The 22,221-nt window shown below is 40.5% G+C and overlaps 2 protein-coding genes across 2 annotated transcripts in view; one reads left to right on the top strand and one right to left on the bottom strand.

The window, feature by feature from the left end:
- LOC106566274 (synapsin-2) overlaps positions 1 to 22,221 on the top strand; it is a 223,019-nt gene that overhangs the window by 88,468 nt on the left and 112,330 nt on the right. The window lies entirely within an intron of this gene.
- The window catches only part of LOC106566273 (metalloproteinase inhibitor 4), a 45,623-nt gene continuing 36,015 nt past the window's right edge, over positions 12,614 to 22,221 (bottom strand). The window contains exons 4-5 of the mRNA XM_014134161.2: positions 15,005 to 15,129; positions 12,614 to 13,964 (exon numbers count right to left, since the gene is read on the bottom strand). Of these exons, the coding sequence (XP_013989636.1) occupies positions 13,767 to 13,964; positions 15,005 to 15,129 (323 nt within the window). The 3' untranslated portion in view covers positions 12,614 to 13,766. The remainder of the gene's footprint in view (positions 13,965 to 15,004; positions 15,130 to 22,221) is intronic.

The following is a 22,221-nucleotide window of genomic DNA, read 5'->3' as shown; positions in this document are numbered from 1 at the left end:
TTCTAGTTACTGGGTAGGATTAGTAACCAGATTAAATCGGGTACATTTTTTTTATCCAGACGTGCAAATGCTGCCCCCTAGACCCAACAGGTTAACCTGTTGGGGATAGGGGGCAATATTTACACGGCCGGATAAAAAACGTACCTGATTTAATTTGGTTACTACTCCTGCCCAGTAACTAGAATATGCATATAATTATTGGCTTTGAATAGAAAACACCCTAAAGTTTCTAAAACTGTTTGAATGGTGTCTGTGAGTATAACAGAACTCATATGGCAGGCAAAAACCTGAGAAGATTCTGACCAGGAAGTGGCCTGTCTGACAAGTTGTTGTTCATCTTGGCTCTTTTTATTGAAGACTGAGGATCTTTGCTGTAACGTGACACTTCCTACAGCTCCCATAGGCTCTCAGAACCCGGGAAAAAGCTGAATGATATCGAGGCAGCCCCAGGCTGAAACACATTATCGCGTTTGGATAGTGGCCGATCAGAGTACTCTGAGACTCAGGCTCGTGCACGAGGGCTTTTATTTTCTCTCTCTTTGTACGTATACACGCTTTCGGAATATTATCGCTTTTTTACGAGAAAAATGGCATAAAAATTGATTTTAAACAGTGGTTGACATGCTTCGAAGTACGGTAATGGAATATTTAGACCATTTTTGTCACGAAATGCGCCATGCTCGTCACCCTTATTTACCCTTTCGGATAGTGTCTTGAACGCACGAACAAAACGCCGCTATTTGGATATAACAATGGATTATTTGGGACCAAACCAACATTTGTTATTGAAGTAGAAGTCATGGGAGTGCATTCTGATGAAGAACAGCAAAGGTAATAACATTTTTCTTATAGTAAATCTGACTTTGGTGAGTGCTAAACTTGCTGGGTGTCTAAATAGCTAGCCCTGTGATGCCGGGCTATCTACTTAGAATATTGCAAAATGTGCTTTCACCGAAAAGCTATTTTAAAATTGGACATATCGAGTGCATAGAGGAGTTCTGTATCTATAATTCAGAAAATAATTGTTATGTTTTTTGTGAACGTTTATCGTGAGTAATTTAGTAAATTCACCGGCAGTGTTCGGTGGGAATGCTAGTCACATGCTAGTCACATGCTAATGTAAAAAGCTGGTTTTTGATATAAATATGAACTTGATTGAACAAAACATGCATGTATTGTATAACATAATGTCCTAGGGTTGTCATCTGATGAAGATCATCAAAGGTTAGTGCTGCATTTAGCTGTGGTTTGGGTTTATGTGACATTATATGCTAGCTTGAAAAATGAGTGTTTTTGCATTTTTGCATTTTTGAGGTATTTGAATATCGCGCCACGGGATTACACTGGCTGTTGAGTAGGTGGGACGCAAGCGTCCCACCTAGCCCAGAGAGGTAAAAAAAATAAGGAGCCTAGACAGCTGCCCTGGGGAATCCCTGATTCAACCAGGATTATGTTGGATTATGTTGGTGAGGCTTCCATTAAAGAACACCCTCTGTGTTCTGTGAGACAGGTAACTCTTTATCCACAATATAGCAGGGGGTGTAAAGCCATAACACATACCTTTTCCAGCAGCAGACAATGATTGATAATTTCAAAAGCTGCACTGAAGTCTAACAAAACTGCTCCCACTATCTTTTTATCAAGTTCTCTCAGCCAATCATCAGTCATTTGTGTAAGTGCTGTGCATGTTGAATGTCCTTCCCTAAAAGTCTTGTCAGTTTGTTTACAGTAAAATAGCATTGTATCTGGTCAAATACAATTTTTTCCAAAAGTTTACTAAGGGTTGGTAACAGGCTGATTGGTCCACTATTTGAGCTAGTAAAGGAGGCTTTACTTGACTTTTGCTTCCCTCCAGGCCCGAGGGCACACACTTTGTACAGGCCCGAGGGCACACACTTTCTACAGGCCCGAGGGCACACACTTTCTACAGGCCCGAGGGCACACACTTTCTAGTAGGCTTATATTGAAGATATGGCAAATAGGAGTGGTAAAATCATCCGCTATTATCCTCAGTAATTTTCCACTTTATGAAATTTTAAATTACAATGATTGTCTTTCATAATTTGATCAGTTGTACATGGATGTGTAGTGTCAGCTTTTGTTGCTGGCATGTCATGCCTAAATTTGCTAATCTTAATTGTAATTGGCAACATCAGTGGGTTTTGTGGTGAATGAGCATCTGATTCAATGAATGATGGAGCCGAGTTTGCCTTTTTGCCCAAAATATCATTTAAGGGACTCGAAAGCTTTTTACTATCATTCATCTTTGTTTCATAGAATATTTTCTTATTTTTATTCAGTTTAGTCACATGATTTCTCAATTTGCAGTACGTTTGCCAATCGGTTGTGCAGCCAGATGTATTTGCCATTCCTTTTGCCTCATCCCTCTCAACCATACAATTTCTCAATTCCACAACGATTTATCAGTTTTTGTGATTATTAGTAAGTGGAATCAGCAATTTCATAAATGTGTCAAGTGCAGCATCTAGTTGCTCCACATTACATACCACAGAACAGCAAAAAATATTTACATCAACAGCATAGGAATCAGCACAAAATGTATTGTATGACCTCTTATACACTATATTAGGGCCAGCCTTTGGAACTTTGGTTTTCCTAGATATGGCTACTACATTGTGATCACTACATCCTATGGATTTGGATACTGCTTTAAAGCACATTTCTGCAGCATTAGTAAAGATGTGATCAATACATGTTGATGATTTAATTACTGTGCTGTTCGTAACTACCCTGGTAGGTTGACTGATAACCTGATCCAGGATGCAGGCACTGGTTACAGTTTGAAGCTTTTTCTTGAGTGGGCAGCTTGATGAAAGCCAGTCAATATTTAAATCACACAGAAAATATACCTCTCTGTTGATATCACAGACATTATCAAGCATTTCACACATGTTATCCAGATACTGACTGTTAGTACTTGGTGGTCTATAGCAGCAGGAGTGGGACAACATCAACAGCCTGATCAACTCTATGCGAAGGAGATGTGTCGCGCTGGATGAGGCAAATGGTGGTCACACCAGACACTGACAGTTTTTTTTATCCACACCCCTACCTTTTTTTAAATGTTATCTTTGACCAACAGATGAACATTTATATTCCCAGTCATGTGAAATTCATAGATTAGTGTTAGGTATGCGTAACTGGCTGTAAGGGAGTCAGGCGCAGGAGAGCAGAATTTGGGTAGCAAACGGAGCCTTTTATTTAGGCGAACAAAAACACACGGCACTAAGAACACTAAACACAATACGCGTAACATAACCCAGCGCAACCAGTCTAACGTGCGCATACACGAAACAATAAACAATTTCACACACAGATATGGGGGGAACAGAGGGTTAAATACACGACAAGTAATGTGGGAAATGTAAACCAGGTGTGTGGGAAAACAAGACAAAACAAATGGAAAATGAAAGGTGGATCGGCGGTGGCTAGAAGACCGGTGACTTCAACCGCCGAATGCCGCCCGAACAAGGAGAGGAACCGACTTCGGCGGAAGTCGTGACAATTAGGGCCTAATGAATTTATTTCAATTGACTGATTTTCTTTTATGAACTGTGTCTCAGTGAAATCTTTGAAATTGTTGAGTTTATATTTTTGTTCAGTGTAGATGCGTGTCAAATAGTTCATGCAATGAGAGATGGACATCACTACTCTCTACCTAGAGAGAGACACAGTTCATAAAAGAAAATCAGTCAATTGAAATAAACCATAAGAACTACCTATCTGTTGTTATGACATGATCTTAACATCAATCTGAAGACTGTTATTTATCTAATTACCTAAACATGTTTAATTGTTACCTGATTAAATTAATAATGTAACAATTAAGTCATTAGGATCTGGGGCACCACAAGAGCGGTTGTTTAAAGAGTTACCATCTCCCGAATTAAACTCTAAAGTTCTTTACCTATCACATCTATAAACAGTTAACTTATTAATCATAACCTCGTATCATATCATCATTCTGAACAGTCATAACCTCTTTGCATCTGCAAAATCCAAGCTTTACTTATGATTCAGTACTACACAAATTGGTTTAATTATTTATTTACTAGCTAACTAAATGGTAACACAGGATAAACTAAATGCTAACACAGGATAAATATACACACTTAATACATTAAAAACAGGTCCCTAGCAGACTGACAACAATATGTCTGCTTGTTACAAAAGACATGGAGAGGGCGAGAGAGAGGGACAGAGACACTTAACTTTGGTACATTTAGAAACTACTCTCACTTATAGTACTCTTGTACTTTGCACACGAGCCGCCACCCGCTTGGAGTAAGAAATCATGAAGGTATTTACGTGAAAATGCCTTGGTTCGCCGTGTATCTCTCTCGGAATTGGGCCGCCTTGGAAAGGGGGTTAGGCCTTTTCGCGTTACACTTGTAAGGCTCTGATTGTCCGAAATGGTTCTGGGTTAGGGTTAGGGTTAGTCCTTTTCTGTAGTTATCCGGTATCCGGTGACTTGTTGTATAGTCCTGAACAGAAATACAGAGTTTATTCTCCTTCCATTCACTCTGGAAGATGCTTCTTTGAAGATAGGCTAGCCTGCCGTGTCGCTGGTTTCCAGTGGGGTGATGAGAGTAGCGTACTACGGTGGTTTGAGCAGAGTAGTAGAATGGTTCCACTTCAATTTGCTTTTTTAGATACTTTACTTAGGACAGCTAATCAGCCGTACCACTGATTGTCCGGGAGGTGACATTATCGTCTCTACCTCGTGTTGAGATTCAGAGTTCAAAGCACTTTGAAGCGTGACCTGCAGCTCTATGTATCTCTGGTCTGATATGTTAATTGATAACCGATCATGTCATACAGTTTGTTAGAAAGGGCGGTTCCATCAATCTGACAAGCTCTCTGACCTCACTCAGGGCCATAGCTTGTAATTGTGCAACGTTTATGTAAAACAATTATCTCTTATGGCTCCTAAAATCATGCCCCTCTCTTAACAAAAACACTTTAATTATTTTTTATATTTTGTGCACAACGCATAGGATGGACACTTCACAAATGTGGTGGGTATACTTTCCAAGTTACAGTATTTCCTTTATAACATTTTGAATGACATCATGAAATAACAAACAAAACGTCATTAGTGTTCTTTAGATCACCACTGACCATTCACCACATTCTATGTTAGAAACACTGTTCCAGTAGTTGCCCTTGAAAGTGTTAGAGTTTTGCCTGGAAAAATCTCCTGAAACAAAGTCACATTCCTTGGGGGAATTTAGAAAGGGAGAGCTGAATGTTCTGTCCTTGATTTACAACAGGGCGTTAGTTGTTAACCCCCACCAGTTCCCTCCTCCTCCCTCTGCGGGTGAGAGGGGGTCTAATTGAAGTTATTCATTGCAAACCTCATCTGACCTATTTGGATCCTCACAGGACAGTCATGACCCTGTCTATCTTTACCTAAACCATAAGAACTACCTATCTACCTGTCTCTACATAAACCATAATAACTACCTAATTCTACATAAAACATAATAACTACCTATCTCTACCCAAACCATAAGAACTACCTATCTTTATCTAAACCATAATATCTATGTATCTATCTCTACCCAAACCATGAGAACTACCTATCCTTACCTAAACCATAGCTACTTGTGTCACGTCCTGACCATAGTAAGTTGTTATTTTCTATGGTAGAGTAGGTCAGGGTGTGACAGGGGGTGTTTGTCTGTTTTTGTATTTCTATGTTCAGTTTATAGTTTTGTATTTCTATGTTGGTGTTGTTTGGGTTGATCTCCAATTGGAGGCAGCTGATCCTCGTTACCTCTAATTGGAGGTCATATTTATGTTGATGTTTGTCCCACCTGTGTTTGTGGGTGATTCATCTTGAGTAGTGTGTCTTCCTCTCTGCGTCACGTTTTGTTGTTTTGTGCTTCAAGTATTGAGTGTATTGCATTTAGTTTCACGGAATAAATAAATATGTGGAACTACGAACACGCTGCGTTTTGGTCTGATCCTTCAGACAACCGTGACAACTTGTCTCTACTTAAACCATAAAAACTACCTACTGTATCCACGTATCTGTACCAAACCATAAGAACTACCTATCTAGCTCTACCCAAACAATCAGAACTATCTCTACCTAAACCATAAGCACTACCTATCTCTACCTAAACCATAAGAACGACCTATCCTTACCTAAACCATAACTACTTGTCTCTACTTAACCTCTTGGGGCTAGGTGGGACGCTAGCGTGCCACCCGTGGTGCACTCCATCAACAGCAGGTGCATTTCAAGAGCGGCAAATTTGAATCCAAATAAATGTCAAAATTCAAATTTTTCAAAAATACAACTATGTTACACCATTTGAAAGATAAACATCTCCTTAATCTAACCACGTTTTACGATTTCAAAAAGGTTTTACGGCGAAAGCATAAATTTAGAGTATGTTAGGACAGTACATTTACAAGAGTTGTGTGTAATGTTTTGTCAAGTCAAAGACAGGGTCACCAAAACCATAAAACCAGCTAAAATGATGCACTAACCTTTTACAATCTCCATCAGATGACACTCCTAGGACATTATGTTAGACAATGCATGCATTTTTAGTTCTATCAAGTTCATATTTATATCCAAAAACAGCGTTTTACTATGGCATTGATGTTGAGGAAATCGTTTCCCTCCAATAACCGGCAGTCAAGTCAGCGTAACAAATTAAATAATTAAAATTAGAAAACATTGGTAAAATATTATATTGTCATTTAAAGAATTATAGATTTACATCTCTTGAACGCAATCAACTTGCCAGATTTAAAAATAACCTTACTGGGAAATCACACTTTGCAATAATCTGAGCACTGCGCCCAGAAAAATACGCGTTGCGATACAGACTAGACGTCATGTTGGGGAGATCTAAAATCGAAAATACTATGTAAATAATCCATTACCTTTGATTCTCTTCATCAGATGTCACTTCCAGGTATCACAGGTCCATAACGAATGTAGTTTTGTTCAAAAAAGCTCATCATTTATGTCCAAAAATCTCCGTCTCGTTAGCACATGATGTAAGCCAGCCGGACTTCTCGTCATGAACGAGGGGAAAAAATATATTTCCGTTCGTTCAAACATGTCAAACGTTGTATAGCATAAATCATTAGGGCCTTTTTTAACCAGAACATGAATAATATTCAAGGTGGACGAATGCATACTCTTTTATAACGTATTGGAACGAGGGTACCCAACATGAACTAGCGCGCCAGGTGTCTAATGGGACATCACCGTTCCATGGCTCTTGTTCGGTCAGATCTCCCTCCAGAAGACTCAAAACACTTTGTAAAGGCTGGTGACATCTAGTGGAAGCAATAGGAAGTGCCAAAATATTCCTAAACCCCTGTGTTTTTCAATGGGATAGGTTTAAAGTCAATACAACACATCAGGTATCCACTTCCTGTCAGAAAATGTCTCAGGGTTTTGCCTGCCAAATGAGTTCTGTTATACTCACAGACACCATTCAAACAGTTTTGGAAACTTTAGAGTGTTTTCTATCCATATATAATAAGTATATGCATATTCTAGTTACTGGGTAGGATTAGTAACCAGATTAAATCGGGTACATTTTTTTTATCCAGACGTGCAAATGCTGCCCCCTAGACCCAACAGGTTAAACCATAAAAACTACCTACTGTATCCACGTATCTCTACCTAAACCATAAGAACTACCTATCTCTACCTAAACCATATGAACTACCTATCTCTACATAAACAATATGAACTACCTATCTCTGCCTAAACCATATGAACTACCTATCTCTACCTAAACCATATGAACTACCTATTTCTACCTAAACCATAAGCACAACCTATCTCTACCTAAACCATAAGCACTACCTATCTCTACATAAACCATATGAACTACCTATCTCTACCTAAACCATATGAACTACCTATCTCTACCTAAACCATATGAACTACCTATCTCTACCTAAACCATACGAACTATCTATCTCTACCTAAACCATAAGCACTACCTATCTCTACCTAAACCATACGAACTACCTATCTCTACCTAAACCATAAGCACTACCTATCTCTACCTAAACCATACGAACTACCTATCTCTACCTAAACCATAAGCACTATCTATCTCTACCTAAACCATAAGCACTACCTATCTCTACCTAAACCATAAGCACTACCTATCTCTACATAAACAATAAGAACGACCTATCCTTACCTAAACCATAACTACTTGTCTCTACTTAAACCATAAAAATGACCTACTGTATCTACAGTCAGGGAAAAAAGTGTTTGATCCCCTGCTGATTTTGTACATTTGCCCACTGACAAAGAAATGATCAGTCTATAATTTGAATGGTAGGTTTATTTGAACAGTGAGAGACAGAATAACAACAAAAAAAATCCAGAAAAATGCATCTCAAAAATGTTAGAAATTGATTTGCATTTTAATGAGGGAAATAAGTATTTGACCCCTCTGCAAAACATGACTTAGTACTTGGTGGCAAAACCCTTGTTGGCAATCACAGAGGTCAGACATTTCTTGTAGTTGGCCACCAGGTTTGCACACATCTCAGGAGGGATTTTGTCCCACTCCTCTTTGCAGATCTTCTCCAAGTCATTAAGGTTTCGAGGCTGACGTTTGGCAACTCGTACCTTCAGCTCCCTCCACAGATTTTCTATGGAATTAAGGTTGGGAGTGCTTCTTCTTGAGCCACTCCTTTGTTGCCTTGGCCGTGTGTGTTGGGTCATTGTCATGCTGGAATACCCATCCACGACCCATTTTCAATGCCCTGGCTGAGGGAAGGAGGTTCTCACCCAAGATTTGACGGTACATGGCCCCATCCATCGTCCCTTTGATGCGGTGAAGTTGTCCTGTCCCCTTAGCAGAAAAACACCCCCAAAGCATAATGTTTCCACCTCCATGTTTGACGGTGGGGATGGTGTTCCTGGGGTCATAGGCAGCATTCCTCCTCTTCCAAACACGGCGAGTTGAGTTGATGCCAAAGAGCTCCATTTTGGTCTCATCTGACCACAACACTTTCACCCAGTTGTCCTCTGAATCATTCAGATGTTCATTGGCAAACTTCAGACGGGCATGGATATGTGCTTTCTTGAGCAGGGGGACCTTGCGGGCGCTGCAGGATTTCAGTCCTTCACGGCGTAGTGTGTTACCAATTGTTTTCTTGGTGACTATGGTCCCAGCTGCCTTGAGATCATTGACAAGATCCTCCCGTGTAGTTCTGGGCTGATTCCTCACCGTTCTCATGATCATTGCAACTCCACTAGGTGAGATCTTGCATGGAGCCCCAGGCCGAGGGAGATTGACAGTTCTTTTGTGTTTCTTCCATTTGCGAATAATCGCACCAACTGTTGTCACCTTCTCACCAAGCTGCTTGGCGATGGTTTTGTAGCCCATTCCAGCCTTGTGTAGGTCTACAATCTTGTCCCTGACATCCTTGGAGAGCTCTTTGGTCTTGGCCATGGTGGAGAGTTTGGAATCTGATTGATTGATTGCTTCTGTTGACAGGTGTCTTTTATACAGGTAACAAACTGAGATTAGGAGCACTCCCTTTAAGAGTGTGCTCCTAATCTCAGCTCGTTACCTGTATAAAAGGCACCTGGGAGCCAGAAATCTTTCTGATTGAGAGGGGGTCAAATACTTATTTCCCTCATTAAAATGCAAATCAATTTATAACATTTTTTACATGTGTTTTTCTGGATTTTTTGTTGTTGTTATTCTGTGTCTCTCACTGTTCAAATAAACCTACCATTAAAGATAAAGACTGATAATTTCTTTGTCAGTGGGCAAACGTACAAAATCAGCAGGGGATCAAATACTTTTTTCCCTCACTGTACGTATTGTCAGGCATGCGTAAGTGGCTGCAAGGGAGTCAGGCGCAGGAGAGCAGGTATTTGGTAGCACACAGAGCCTTTTATTCAGGTGAACCAAAAGCGCACGGCACAATGAACACGAAATACAAAACGGGTATACATAACCCAGCGCAACCAGACTAACGTGCGCATACATCAACACAGATAAACAATACCACACAAAGACATGGGGGAAACAGAGGGTTAAATACACAACACATAATGAGGGACAATGAGAACCAGGTGTGTGGAAAAACGAGACGAAACAAATGGAAAATGAAAAATGCATCACGATGGCTAGAAGGCCGGTGACGTCGACCGCCGAACACCGCCCGAACACCGCCCGAACAAGGAGAGGCATTGACTTCGGCAGAAGTCGTGACACGTTTCTGTACCAAAACCATAAGAACTACCTATCTCTATCCAAACATTAAGAACTACCTATCTCTATCCAAACATTAAGAACTACCTATCTCTATCCAAACATTAAGAACTACCTATCTATCTCTACCTAAAACATTAAGAACTACCTATCTATCTCTACCTAAACCATAAGCACTATCTATCTCTACCTAAACCATATGAACTACCTGTCTCTACCTAAACCATATGAACTATCTATCTCTACCTAAACCATAAGCACTATCTATCTCTACCTAAACCATATGAACTACCTATCTCTACCTAAACCATATGAACTACCTATCTCTACCTAAACCATATGAACTATCTATCTCTACCTAAACCATATGAACTACCTATCTCTACCTAAACCATATGAACTACCTATCTCTACCTAAACCATATGAACTACCTATCTCTACCTAAACCATATGAACTACCTATCTCTACCTAAACCATATGAACTACCTATCTCTACCTAAACCATATGAACTACCTATCTCTACCTAAACCATACGAACTACCTATCTCTACCTAAACCATATGAACTACCTATCTCTACCTAAACCATATGAACTACCTATCTCTACCTAAACCATATGAACTACCTATCTCTACCTAAACCATATGAACTACCTATCTCTACCTAAACCATATGAACTACCTATCTCTACCTAAACCATATGAACTACCTATCTCTACCTAAACCATATGAACTACCTATCTCTACCTAAACCATATGAACTACCTATCTCTACCTAAACCATATGAACTACCTATCTCTACCTAAACCATATGAACTACCTATCTCTACCTAAACCATATGAACTACCTATCTCTACCTAAACCATATGAACTACCTATCTCTACCTAAACCATATGAACTACCTATCTCTACCTAAACCATATGAACTACCTATCTCTACCTAAACCATATGAACTACCTATCTCTACCTAAACCATATGAACTACCTATCTCTACCTAAACCATATGAACTACCTATCTCTACCTAAACCATATGAACTACCTATCTCTACCTAAACCATATGAACTACCTATCTCTACCTAAACCATATGAACTACCTATCTCTACCTAAACCATATGAACTACCTATCTCTACCTAAACCATATGAACTACCTATCTCTACCTAAACCATATGAACTACCTATCTCTACCTAAACCATATGAACTACCTATCTCTACCTAAACCATATGAACTACCTATCTCTACCTAAACCATATGAACTACCTATCTCTACCTAAACCATACGAACTACCTATCTCTACCTAAACCATACGAACTATCTATCTCTACCTAAACCATAAGCACTACCTATCTCTACCTAAACCATATGAACTACCTATCTCTACCTAAACCATATGAACTACCTATCTCTACCTAAACCATATGAACTACCTATCTCTACCTAAACCATATGAACTACCTATCTCTACCTAAACCATATGAACTACCTATCTCTACCTAAACCATATGAACTACCTATCTCTACCTAAACCATATGAACTACCTATCTCTACCTAAACCATATGAACTACCTATCTCTACCTAAACCATATGAACTACCTATCTCTACCTAAACCATATGAACTACCTATCTCTACCTAAACCATATGAACTACCTATCTCTACCTAAACCATATGAACTACCTATCTCTACCTAAACCATATGAACTACCTATCTCTACCTAAACCATATGAACTACCTATCTCTACCTAAACCATATGAACTACCTATCTCTACCTAAACCATATGAACTACCTATCTCTACCTAAACCATATGAACTACCTATCTCTACCTAAACCATATGAACTACCTATCTCTACCTAAACCATATGAACTACCTATCTCTACCTAAACCATATGAACTACCTATCTCTACCTAAACCATATGAACTACCTATCTCTACCTAAACCATATGAACTACCTATCTCTACCTAAACCATATGAACTACCTATCTCTACCTAAACCATATGAACTACCTATCTCTACCTAAACCATATGAACTACCTATCTCTACCTAAACCATATGAACTACCTATCTCTACCTAAACCATATGAACTACCTATCTCTACCTAAACCATATGAACTACCTATCTCTACCTAAACCATATGAACTACCTATCTCTACCTAAACCATATGAACTACCTATCTCTACCTAAACCATATGAACTACCTATCTCTACCTAAACCATATGAACTACCTATCTCTACCTAAACCATATGAACTACCTATCTCTACCTAAACCATATGAACTACCTATCTCTACCTAAACCATATGAATGGTTGAGAATAACGGACCCATAACAACGTGAAGTCCTGGATCTGGATTTTATATGTTTTTGGTACAGTGAAATAGAAAGCTATAGAAAAAGACAATTAAATACTTTTTAAACCATTCCTTTAAATATAAAACATGTTGCTAAGGAGAGACTGACTTGACTTCTACTGGTGTGTATGTTAAACCAGTGGATTAGCTTTTTTTGCCACAATGCATCAACAGTACATGGGCCACAAGGAAGTAATACACACAACTATTAAAATGGACATCAATGTTGTACTCAGAGTACCTTTTTACTGTAGTTTAGCTGTTGTTAACACTGGAACAGTTATAATCATACAGTATGTACACATTCTCACACAGGACACAGGCATTTTAGTGTGTTCATCACAGATCATCTGTAGATATTGTACATTACTCGAATTTAGATGTTTGTATCTAATGTGGATAATTTTTCCAATATACTGAATATAAGACTTGAGTGTCTAGTGGTGATTTCATACTTGTACAAGCTCAAAGGACTGAATCCAGTGGGTTTTGTACTGCATTTCCAAAACTTCAGAATCTACTGTAATGTCTAGATGGCAGTAGGACATGCAATATAGTGAGAAAACACACAGAAACCTGAATGCATGGAAAGTTTGTTCTTTACAGTACTAGAGAGGGAAAATACACAGAAGAGGCTGACATCACTCTCCATCTCTCCTTTTCTGCCTGGGTTGTGTCGGGGCATTTCCTGTCTCTTGTTACCTTCATAGTCATACATCACTCCATCTCTCCTTTTCTGCCTGGGTTGTGTCGGGGCATTTCCTGTCTCTTGTTACCTTCATAGTCATACATACATAGTGACAGGACAGACCTCATCCCTAAGTCAGAGGGAGGAGGAGATACAAGGAGCCTCTGGACTCTGGAGAACTAGTCAGGAAATAGGAAGAGATATTCTGTGTCTGGTGCTTCGTTCATGTGCTCCTCTGAAAATCAGAAACTCAGCAATCCTACTAAACATTGTTTTGGATGTTGGAAACTGTATTATTGATAATTCCATGAGAAAACAGCAACTCAAGTTTCCCAGTCAAACGTGTATGAATTTCCAAGTAGCACATGAACGCAGCAGTAGTGTAGTCAGTGCTCCTCTTCTCTCTCTGTCCTGGAGTACAGAAGCACCTCCCTAACCCCAATTCTACCCCTCTCAGGGGTCTGACATGTCCATGAAGTCATTCTCTGGTGGTGGGCCGCTCCGGTACCAGCTGCAGGAAGAGTCTGAGCGTTTGATGCAGGCATACTGTCTGGCCTGCTCCCCACTCAGACTGTTAACCAGCAGCCAGTCGGTCCAAAGACACTCATTATCCGTAGTGGTGGCACAAGGCACTGAGTAGCAGGTAGCAATCTGAGGATAATGACAAGGGGTTTGGGTTAGGTTGTTATAGAGGCAATCTGGGGACAGCAACCAGGGTCTGGGGACAACAACCAGGTTCTGGTGGCAATCTGGGGACAACAACCAGGTTCTGGGGACAACAACCAGGTTCTGGTGGCAATCTGGGGACAACAACCAGGTTCTGGGGACAACAACCAGGTTATAGTGTTAATCTGGGGACAACAACCAGGTTATAGTGGCAATCTGGGGACAACAACCAGGTTATAGTGGCAATCTGGGGACAACAACCAGGTTATAGTGGCAATCTGGTAACAACAACCAGGTTATAGTGGTAATCTGGGGACAATATCCAGGTTCTAGTGGTAATCTGGGGACAATAACCAGGTTCCAGTGGTAATCTGGGGACAATAGTTCTAGTGGTAATCTGGGGACAATAAACAGGTTCTAGTGGTAATCTGGGGACAATAACCAGGTTCTAGTGGTAGTCTGGGGACAATAACTTGGTAATAATGGTAATCTGGGGACAACATAAAGGATCATAGTGGCAATCTGGGGACAACAACCAGGTTATAGTGTTAATCTGGGGACAACAACCAGGTTATAGTGGCAATCTGGGGACAACAACCAGGTTATAGTGGCAATCTGGGGACAACAACCAGGTTATAGTGTTAATCTGGGGACAACAACCAGGTTATAGTGGCAATCTGGGGACAACAAGACAGGTTATAGTGTTAATCTGGGGACAACAACCAGGTTATAGTGGTAATCTGGGGACAACAACCAGGTTATAGTGGCAATCTGGGGACAACAGAAAGGGTTATAGTGACAATCTGGGGACAACAACCAGGTTATAGTGTTAATCTGGGGACAACAGAAAGGGTTATAGTGACAATCTGGGGACAACAAGACAGGTTATAGTGTTAATCTGGGGACAACAGAAAGGGTTATAGTGACAATCTGGGGACAACAGGAAGGGGTGTGGGTTATGTTATAGCTTACTGTGAGAGAGAGAGAGAGAAAAAGACAAAGACAGTGAGACATTGAGAACTCACCTTGCAGTCACAGCCCATCTGGTATCTGTAGTTGAGGTTCTTCTTCTGCGACATGGACAAGTTGTCCCAGGGTTCTACCAGATCACACAGTCCAATGGACACCTTCCCATCACTCCACATACTACCTGCAGAACAACGTAAATTGGGTCAACACTGTAAGCCAATGAAGGTACAGTATGTGTTGTAAAGTGCCTTCAGAAAGTATTCATACCCCTTGTCTTATTCCACATTTTGTTGTGTTACAGCCTGAATTCAAAATGGATTCACACAATAGCCCATAATGACAAAGTGAAAACAGATTTTTTTATGTTCGCAAATTTATTGAAAATAAAATACAGAAATGTACATAAGAATTCACATCCATGAGTCAACACTTGATAGAATCACTTTTGGCAGTGATGACAGCTGTGAGTCTTTCTGGGTAACTCTGTATGAGCTTTGCAACCTGGATTGGACAATATTTACGCTCTCTTTTTACAAGCTCTGTCCAGTTGGTTGGTGATCGTTGCTAGACAGCCATTTTCAAGTCTTGCCATAGAGTTCCAAGCTGATTTAAGTCAAAACTGTAACTAAGCCGCTCTTTCCGGCTGAAAGGTGAATTCATCTCCCAGTGTCTGTTGGAAATGCAAAGTGCTCCAACTTTAATCTACATGTACCATACAGGTTTTCCCCTAGGATTTTGACCGTGCTTAGCTCTATTCCGTTTATGTTTATGCTAAAAAACTCTCCAGTCCTTGCAGATAACAAGCATATCCATAACATGATGCAGCCACCACCATGCTTGAAAATGTGAAGTGTGGTACTCAGTGATGTGTTGTGTTTGATTTGTCCCAAACATGACACTTTGTATTCAGGAGATTAAGTTCATTTGACATATTTTTTGCAGTTTTACTTTAGTGCATTATTGCAAACAGGATTCATGTTTTGGAAGATTTGTGACTCGTTTCAGGAAACTAGGCGTATGTCACGGGTTACTACTTCACAGGAGAGCCATTTGCACATTAACTTATTATTTTATCAAAATGTGTTTTTCGGCAGAAATGCTTTCTGGAACTTTCATGTGCCTTAATAACAGACTTGTATGCCATCTGTAAATACAAATAAAATTGTTAAATTAGAGCCTAGTTGGTTTAGCCACAGAAAAAGACAGCCACCTTCCCGCTAGCCATGATTGGCTGAGATGATGAGTGGGCTGGACATGCCGAGAGATAGGTTTGGATTGGTCTGCCACATAGCACGCTTCTGTCTATTTGAGCCGGTCAGTATGTGTATGTGTCTAACGCAGCTTTATTTTTATGTATCACGTAGTAGAACTGCATAAGTGTTGCTCGCCATTTTCTGGAGGAACGAGTTTTGAAATCAGTGGAATTAGAGTATGATAACTAAGGAGATGGAGAAAACACCAGTCTACGGATCTTCAAACTAAGGGCAACCATGGCATCTGTGACAGGGAGAAGCACCCATCTATGATGTAAGATAGTCTAGCTAGCTACATTTTCAGATATTACTTGTTTCTAATTTTGACAGAACGTAATTTTCATTTCAAGTTAAAGTGTACTGTAAGCTAGCTAGCTAACATTAGCTGGCTGGCTCGCTAGCTAATGGTACGTGCATGATCTTATTATTCGTATCTCAGAGCCATTAGCTTTGCGAGTTACAGCCTAATGTTAGCTAGCTAACATTGAACCTGGTTGGTTAGCTACTTGCAGATTCATGCAGGGTAGTAACGTCATGAGTTGGGATTATGGTTAATTGTTTAGCTAGCTAGCTACATGTCTTAACAAAAGACTCCACTATGCAAGAATCCATTTCAATAGAATGTCACTGCGACAACTGTAGATAGACGTAGCTGGTAAATGCGCTCTGGCTATCTACTCTAATTTCAGAGCACTCTCATCTGAGTGTGCCAGAGTGCAGAATAACTGACGAATTTACGAACACTCAACACCAGTTGAATATGGCCGGTGTCAGTAAAAGTTGGTAAAAAAGCGTAAATTGTAAATCTAAGTAAAGGAATGGAATTAAGAATATCTAAACTCAACTCTCTAGAGACAGCAGGAGCGGTAGAGATACTCTGAATGATCGGCTATGAAAAGCCAACTGACATTTACTCCTGAGGTGATAACCTGTTGCACCCTCGACAACCACTGTGATTATTATTATTTGACCCTGCTGGTCATCTATGAACATTTGAACATCTTGGCCATGTGCTTCTATGCTTGCTGTTTGGGGTTTTAGGCTGGGTTTCTGTACAGCACTTTGAGATATCAGCTGATGTAAGAAGGGCTATATAAATCAATTTGATTTGATAAACATATGGACGAGCAATGTCAGAGCGGCATAGACTAAAATGCAGTAGAATAGAATACAGTATATACTGTACATACGAGATGAGTATTGCAATATATGTAAACATTATTAAGGGTGACGAGTAGTGATGCACCGATATGACATTTTTGTCCGATACCGCTATCCAATATTTTCCATAATTTACCATTTTTAGCAGCCTTTTATGCATTCTAGTACAGTTAAATAGTTAACACACACACATGGTCACAGCGGTCTAAGGCACTGCATCTCAGTGCAAGAGGCGTCACTACAGTCCCTGGTTCGAATCCAGGCTGTATCACATCCGGCCGTGATTGGGAGTCCCTAGGGCGGCGAACAATTGGCCCAGCGTTGTCCGGGTTTGGCTGGGTTAGGCCGTCATTGTTAATAAGAATTTGTTCTTAACTGACTTGCCTAGTTAAAAAAAGGTTACACACACACACACACACACCACACTGACCAAAAAGTACTTTTTGGGGCATTTACGTAAGTCCCCATTACCAGTAAAACATAATCAAAACCTATTTCTTTCACTTACTTGCTGTGCTGTTTCATTGTTCATTTGTTCAGTCTTTTCATTCTCAACCAGAATTGCATCATACATGTCAAGCACTGAAGTTTCAGCTTTGTCTGTCCGTGGCCTCTCTTCCTCCGTGTGCACTGTCACTGTGTCCATTTCCATCTTGTCCAGCTGAGTATGTAACATTTCATCTAAACCCTGTTTTTTTGTCTGCATCGAAGTAGCGGTCCTTGTACATAGCATCGAGCATGGTGGTGACACAGTAAAGCATGGTGGCGACATGTGGGCAGTTTTGTTGACAGGGCAAACTGTTGTCAAGGGCAACTGTTTCATTCACCAATGTGGGCCAGTAAAAACTGGTTAGCTTAAACATTGGTGAAGTCAGAATGGGAATGCGCACTCTGCTGTTATGTGACAGAATCAGTGGCGTTAGAATTAGGAATTAGAATACAAATACTACACTGAACAAAAGTATAAACGCAACATGTAAAGTGTTTGTCCCATGTTTCATGAGCTGAAAAAAAAGATCCCAGAAATGTTCCATACGCACATAAAACTTCTCAAATTTTGTGCACATTTGTTTACATCCCTGTCAGTTTTGTTCAGCATTTCAATGCCATGAGAGAGGGTATCGCGTCTGCTGCAGGCACAGTTGATGAGCTTATTTCTCCAGTCAGTTGTTCGAATGGAGCTAGCTAGTGTGTTCATGTTTCCAAGTTTCAAACATGTTCTCAAATGCCATTGAAATGGCAGTAGAGGTATGACAACCAGCATATTCATGAGCATGCAATATGACTTTCCTCAGTACGAAATCCTCGACAGCCCACTGTGCTGTGAGACTCAGCATGCTCATGGGGCTGATATTGCTGGTCCAAATGTCAGTCGTGAAGCTAATAGCAGTGACTTTATACCTGTGTAACTCCGGTAGAGCAACTGAAGCATCTGAAAAATAGTACAAAAAAAACAGGTAAGGTAGAGGTAATATGATCCTTGACTAGTCTCTCAAAGCACTTCATGATGACAGAAGCGAGTGCTATGGGGTGATAGTAATTTAGTTCAGTTACCTTTGCTTTCTTGGGTACAGGAACAATGGTGGCCATCTTGAAGCATGTGGGGACAGCAGACTGGGATAGGGAGCGATTGAATATGTCCGTAAACACACCAGCCAGCTGAACTGCACATGATCTGAGGATGTGGCTAGGGATGCCATCTGGGCCAGTAGCCTTGCGAGGGTTAACACATTAAATGTCTTACTCAAGTCAGCCACAGCGAAGGAGAGCCCACAGTCCTTGGTAGCGGTCCGCGGCAGTGGCACTGTGTTATCCTCAAAGCGGGTGAAGAAGATGTTTAGCTTGTCAGAAAGCAAGAAGTCGCTGTCCACGAGGTGGCTGGTTTTCTCTTTGTAGTCCATGATTGTCTCTATACTGATGTTTTGCCTATTTGATTGCCTTGCAAAGGGAAAACTACACTGCTTGTATTCTACCATGTTCCCAGTCACCTTGCCATGTTTAAATGTGGTGGATTGCGCTTTCAGTTTTGCGCGAATGCTGCCATCTATCCACAGTTTCTGGTTAGGGTACGTTTTAATAGTCACAGTGGGTACAACATCTCCTATGCACTTCCTGATGAACTCAGTCACCATATAAGGATATTCGTCAATGTTATTCTCGGAAGCTACCCGGAACATATCCCATTCCGTGTGATCAAAACAATCTTGAAGGCCTTTATGGTAATGTGGTTCTCTGGTCTGATGAAACCAAGATTGAAGTCTTTGGCCTGAATGCCAAGTGTCACGTCTGGAGGAAACCATCCCTAAGATGAAGCACGGTAGTGGCAGCATCATGATGTGGGGATGTTTTTCAGCGGCAGGGACTGGGAGACTAGTCAGAATCGAGGTAAAGATGACTGGAGCAAAGTACAGAGAGATCCTTGATGAAAACCTGCTCCAGAGCGCACAGGACCCCAGACTGGGGCATTGGTTCTCCTTCCAACAGGACAACAACCGTAATCATACAGCCAAGACAATGCACGAGTGGCTTCGGGACAAGTCTCTGAATGTCCTTGAGTGGCCCAGCCAGAGCCTGGACTTGAACCCGATCTAACATCTCTGGAGAGACCTGAAAATAGCTGTGCAGCAACGCTCCCCATCCAACTTAACAGAGCCTGAGAGGATCTGCAGAAAAGAATGGGAGAAACTCCCCAAATACAGGTGTGTCAAGCTTGTAGTGTCATAATCAAGAAGACTCTAGGATGTAATCGCTGCCAAAGGTGCTTCAACAAAGTACTGAGTAAAGGGTCTAAAGTACTTACGCACATGTGATATTAAAATGATTATTATATTTTTTGGCAAAAATGTCTAAAAACCTGTTTCTGCTTGGTCATTATGGGTTATTGTGTGTTGATTGATGAGTGACAAAAACGATTTAATACATTTTCGAATAAGGCTGTAACAACAAAATGTGGAAAAAGTGAATGGGTCTGAATACTTTCCGAACTTAATGTATCTTCATATAGTGTTGAGTCATCCGCATTTACTCAAAGCCAGTGGCATGTTATTAGTAATGATTGAAAAATGTAAGGGGCCTAGACTGCTGGATTTCCTGACTCTACCTTAATTATGTTGGAGAGGCTTCCATTAAAGAATACCCCTGTGTTCTGTTAGACAAGTAACTCTTTATCCACAATACAGTAGGGAGTGTAAAGCCATGACAAATATGTTAACAAATGTCAAAAGCCACATTAAAGTCTAACAAAACAGCCCACACAATCTTTTTATCGTCTATTTCTAGCAGCCAATCATCAGTCATTTGTGTAAGTGCTGTCCTTGTTGTACTGTATGTTCTTCCCGATAAGCGTGCTGAAAGTCTGTTTTTCAATTTGTTTACTGTAAAATAGCATTGTATCTGGTCACTCACAATTTCTTTCAAAAGTTTACTATGGGTTGGTAACAGGCTGATTGGTCGGCTATTTGAGCCAGTAAAGGGGGTTTTACTATTCTTGGATAGTGGAATGACTTTTACTTCCCTCCAGTCCTGAGGGCACACCCTTTCTAGTAGACTTAAATTGAAGATGTGGCAAATAGGAGTGGCAATATCGTCCTATTATCCTCAGTAATTTTCCATCCAGGATGTCAGACCCCGGTGGCTTGTCATTGTTGATAGAAAACCATTTTTCAAAACTCACTTTCTGGAACGCAAAAGTACTTGTCTTTCATAAATTGGTCAGATTCAAATCACATTTTATTTTTCCCATGCACCGAATACAACCCTAACCTTACAATATGTTTTACTTACAAACCCTTAACCAACAAAGAAGTTCAAGAAATAGAGTAAATAAAATATTTACTAAATAAACTAAAGTAAAAATGTTAATAAAAAGTAACACAATAAAATAACAATAACAAGGCTGTATACAGGGGGTACCTGTACCGCGTCAATGTGTGGGTGTATAAGTTAGTCAAGGTAATTCAGATGAAGTGCCTTGCTCAAGGACAAATCGAGTATTCAAACCAGCGCCCTTTCAATTGCTGGTACAACGATCTTAAACCTGCCGGCACTTGGGTGTGCATGCGATGGGCTCTACCTCCCTGTCCAGCAGTGTTCTCTCATCATATGAGCCATAGGTGATGTGCTCTATACCAATCCCAGAAGTGTTTTATTGTCATAATAACTACAGGTGATGGGCTCTATTCCCCTGCACAGCAGTGTTCTCTCATCATATGAACCATAGGTGATGGGCTCTAATCCCCTTCCCAGTAGTGTTTTATTATCATATGAACCATAGGTGATGGGCTCTATTCCCCTGTCCAGCAGTGTTCTCTCATCATATGAACCATAGGTGATGGGCTCTAATCCCCTTCCCAGTAGTGTTTTATTATCATATGAACCATAGGTGATGGGCTCTATTCCCCTGCACAGCAGTGTTCTCTCATCATATGAACCATAGGTGATGGGCTCTATTCCCCTATCCCAGTAGTGTTTAATTATCATATGAACCATAGGTGATGGGCTCTATTCCCCTGCCCAGTAGTGTTTAATTATCATATGAACCATAGGTGATGGGCTCTATTCCCCTATCCCAGTAGTGTTTAATTATCATATGAACCATAGGTGATGGGCTCTATTCCCCTGCCCAGCAGTGTTCTCTCATCATATAAACCACATTATTACAATATTATTATAATTTTGACCTATACGCTGACTCGGTGAGTGCATTTATAAATAAGTGCATTGGAGACATCGTACCCACTGTGACCATTAAAACCTACCCTAACCACAAACCGTGGATGGATGGCGGCATTCGCGTAAACCTGAAAGTGCGATCCCCCGCATTTAACCATGGAAAGAGGTCTGGAGATATGGCTGAATAT

Source organism: Salmo salar, chromosome ssa12 (assembly GCF_905237065.1).
Source record: "Salmo salar chromosome ssa12, Ssal_v3.1, whole genome shotgun sequence".
Taxonomy (NCBI): Eukaryota; Metazoa; Chordata; class Actinopteri; order Salmoniformes; family Salmonidae; genus Salmo; species Salmo salar.
The sequence above is the reverse complement of the archived record's forward strand: the minus strand, read 5'-3'. Positions and strand labels throughout refer to the sequence as shown.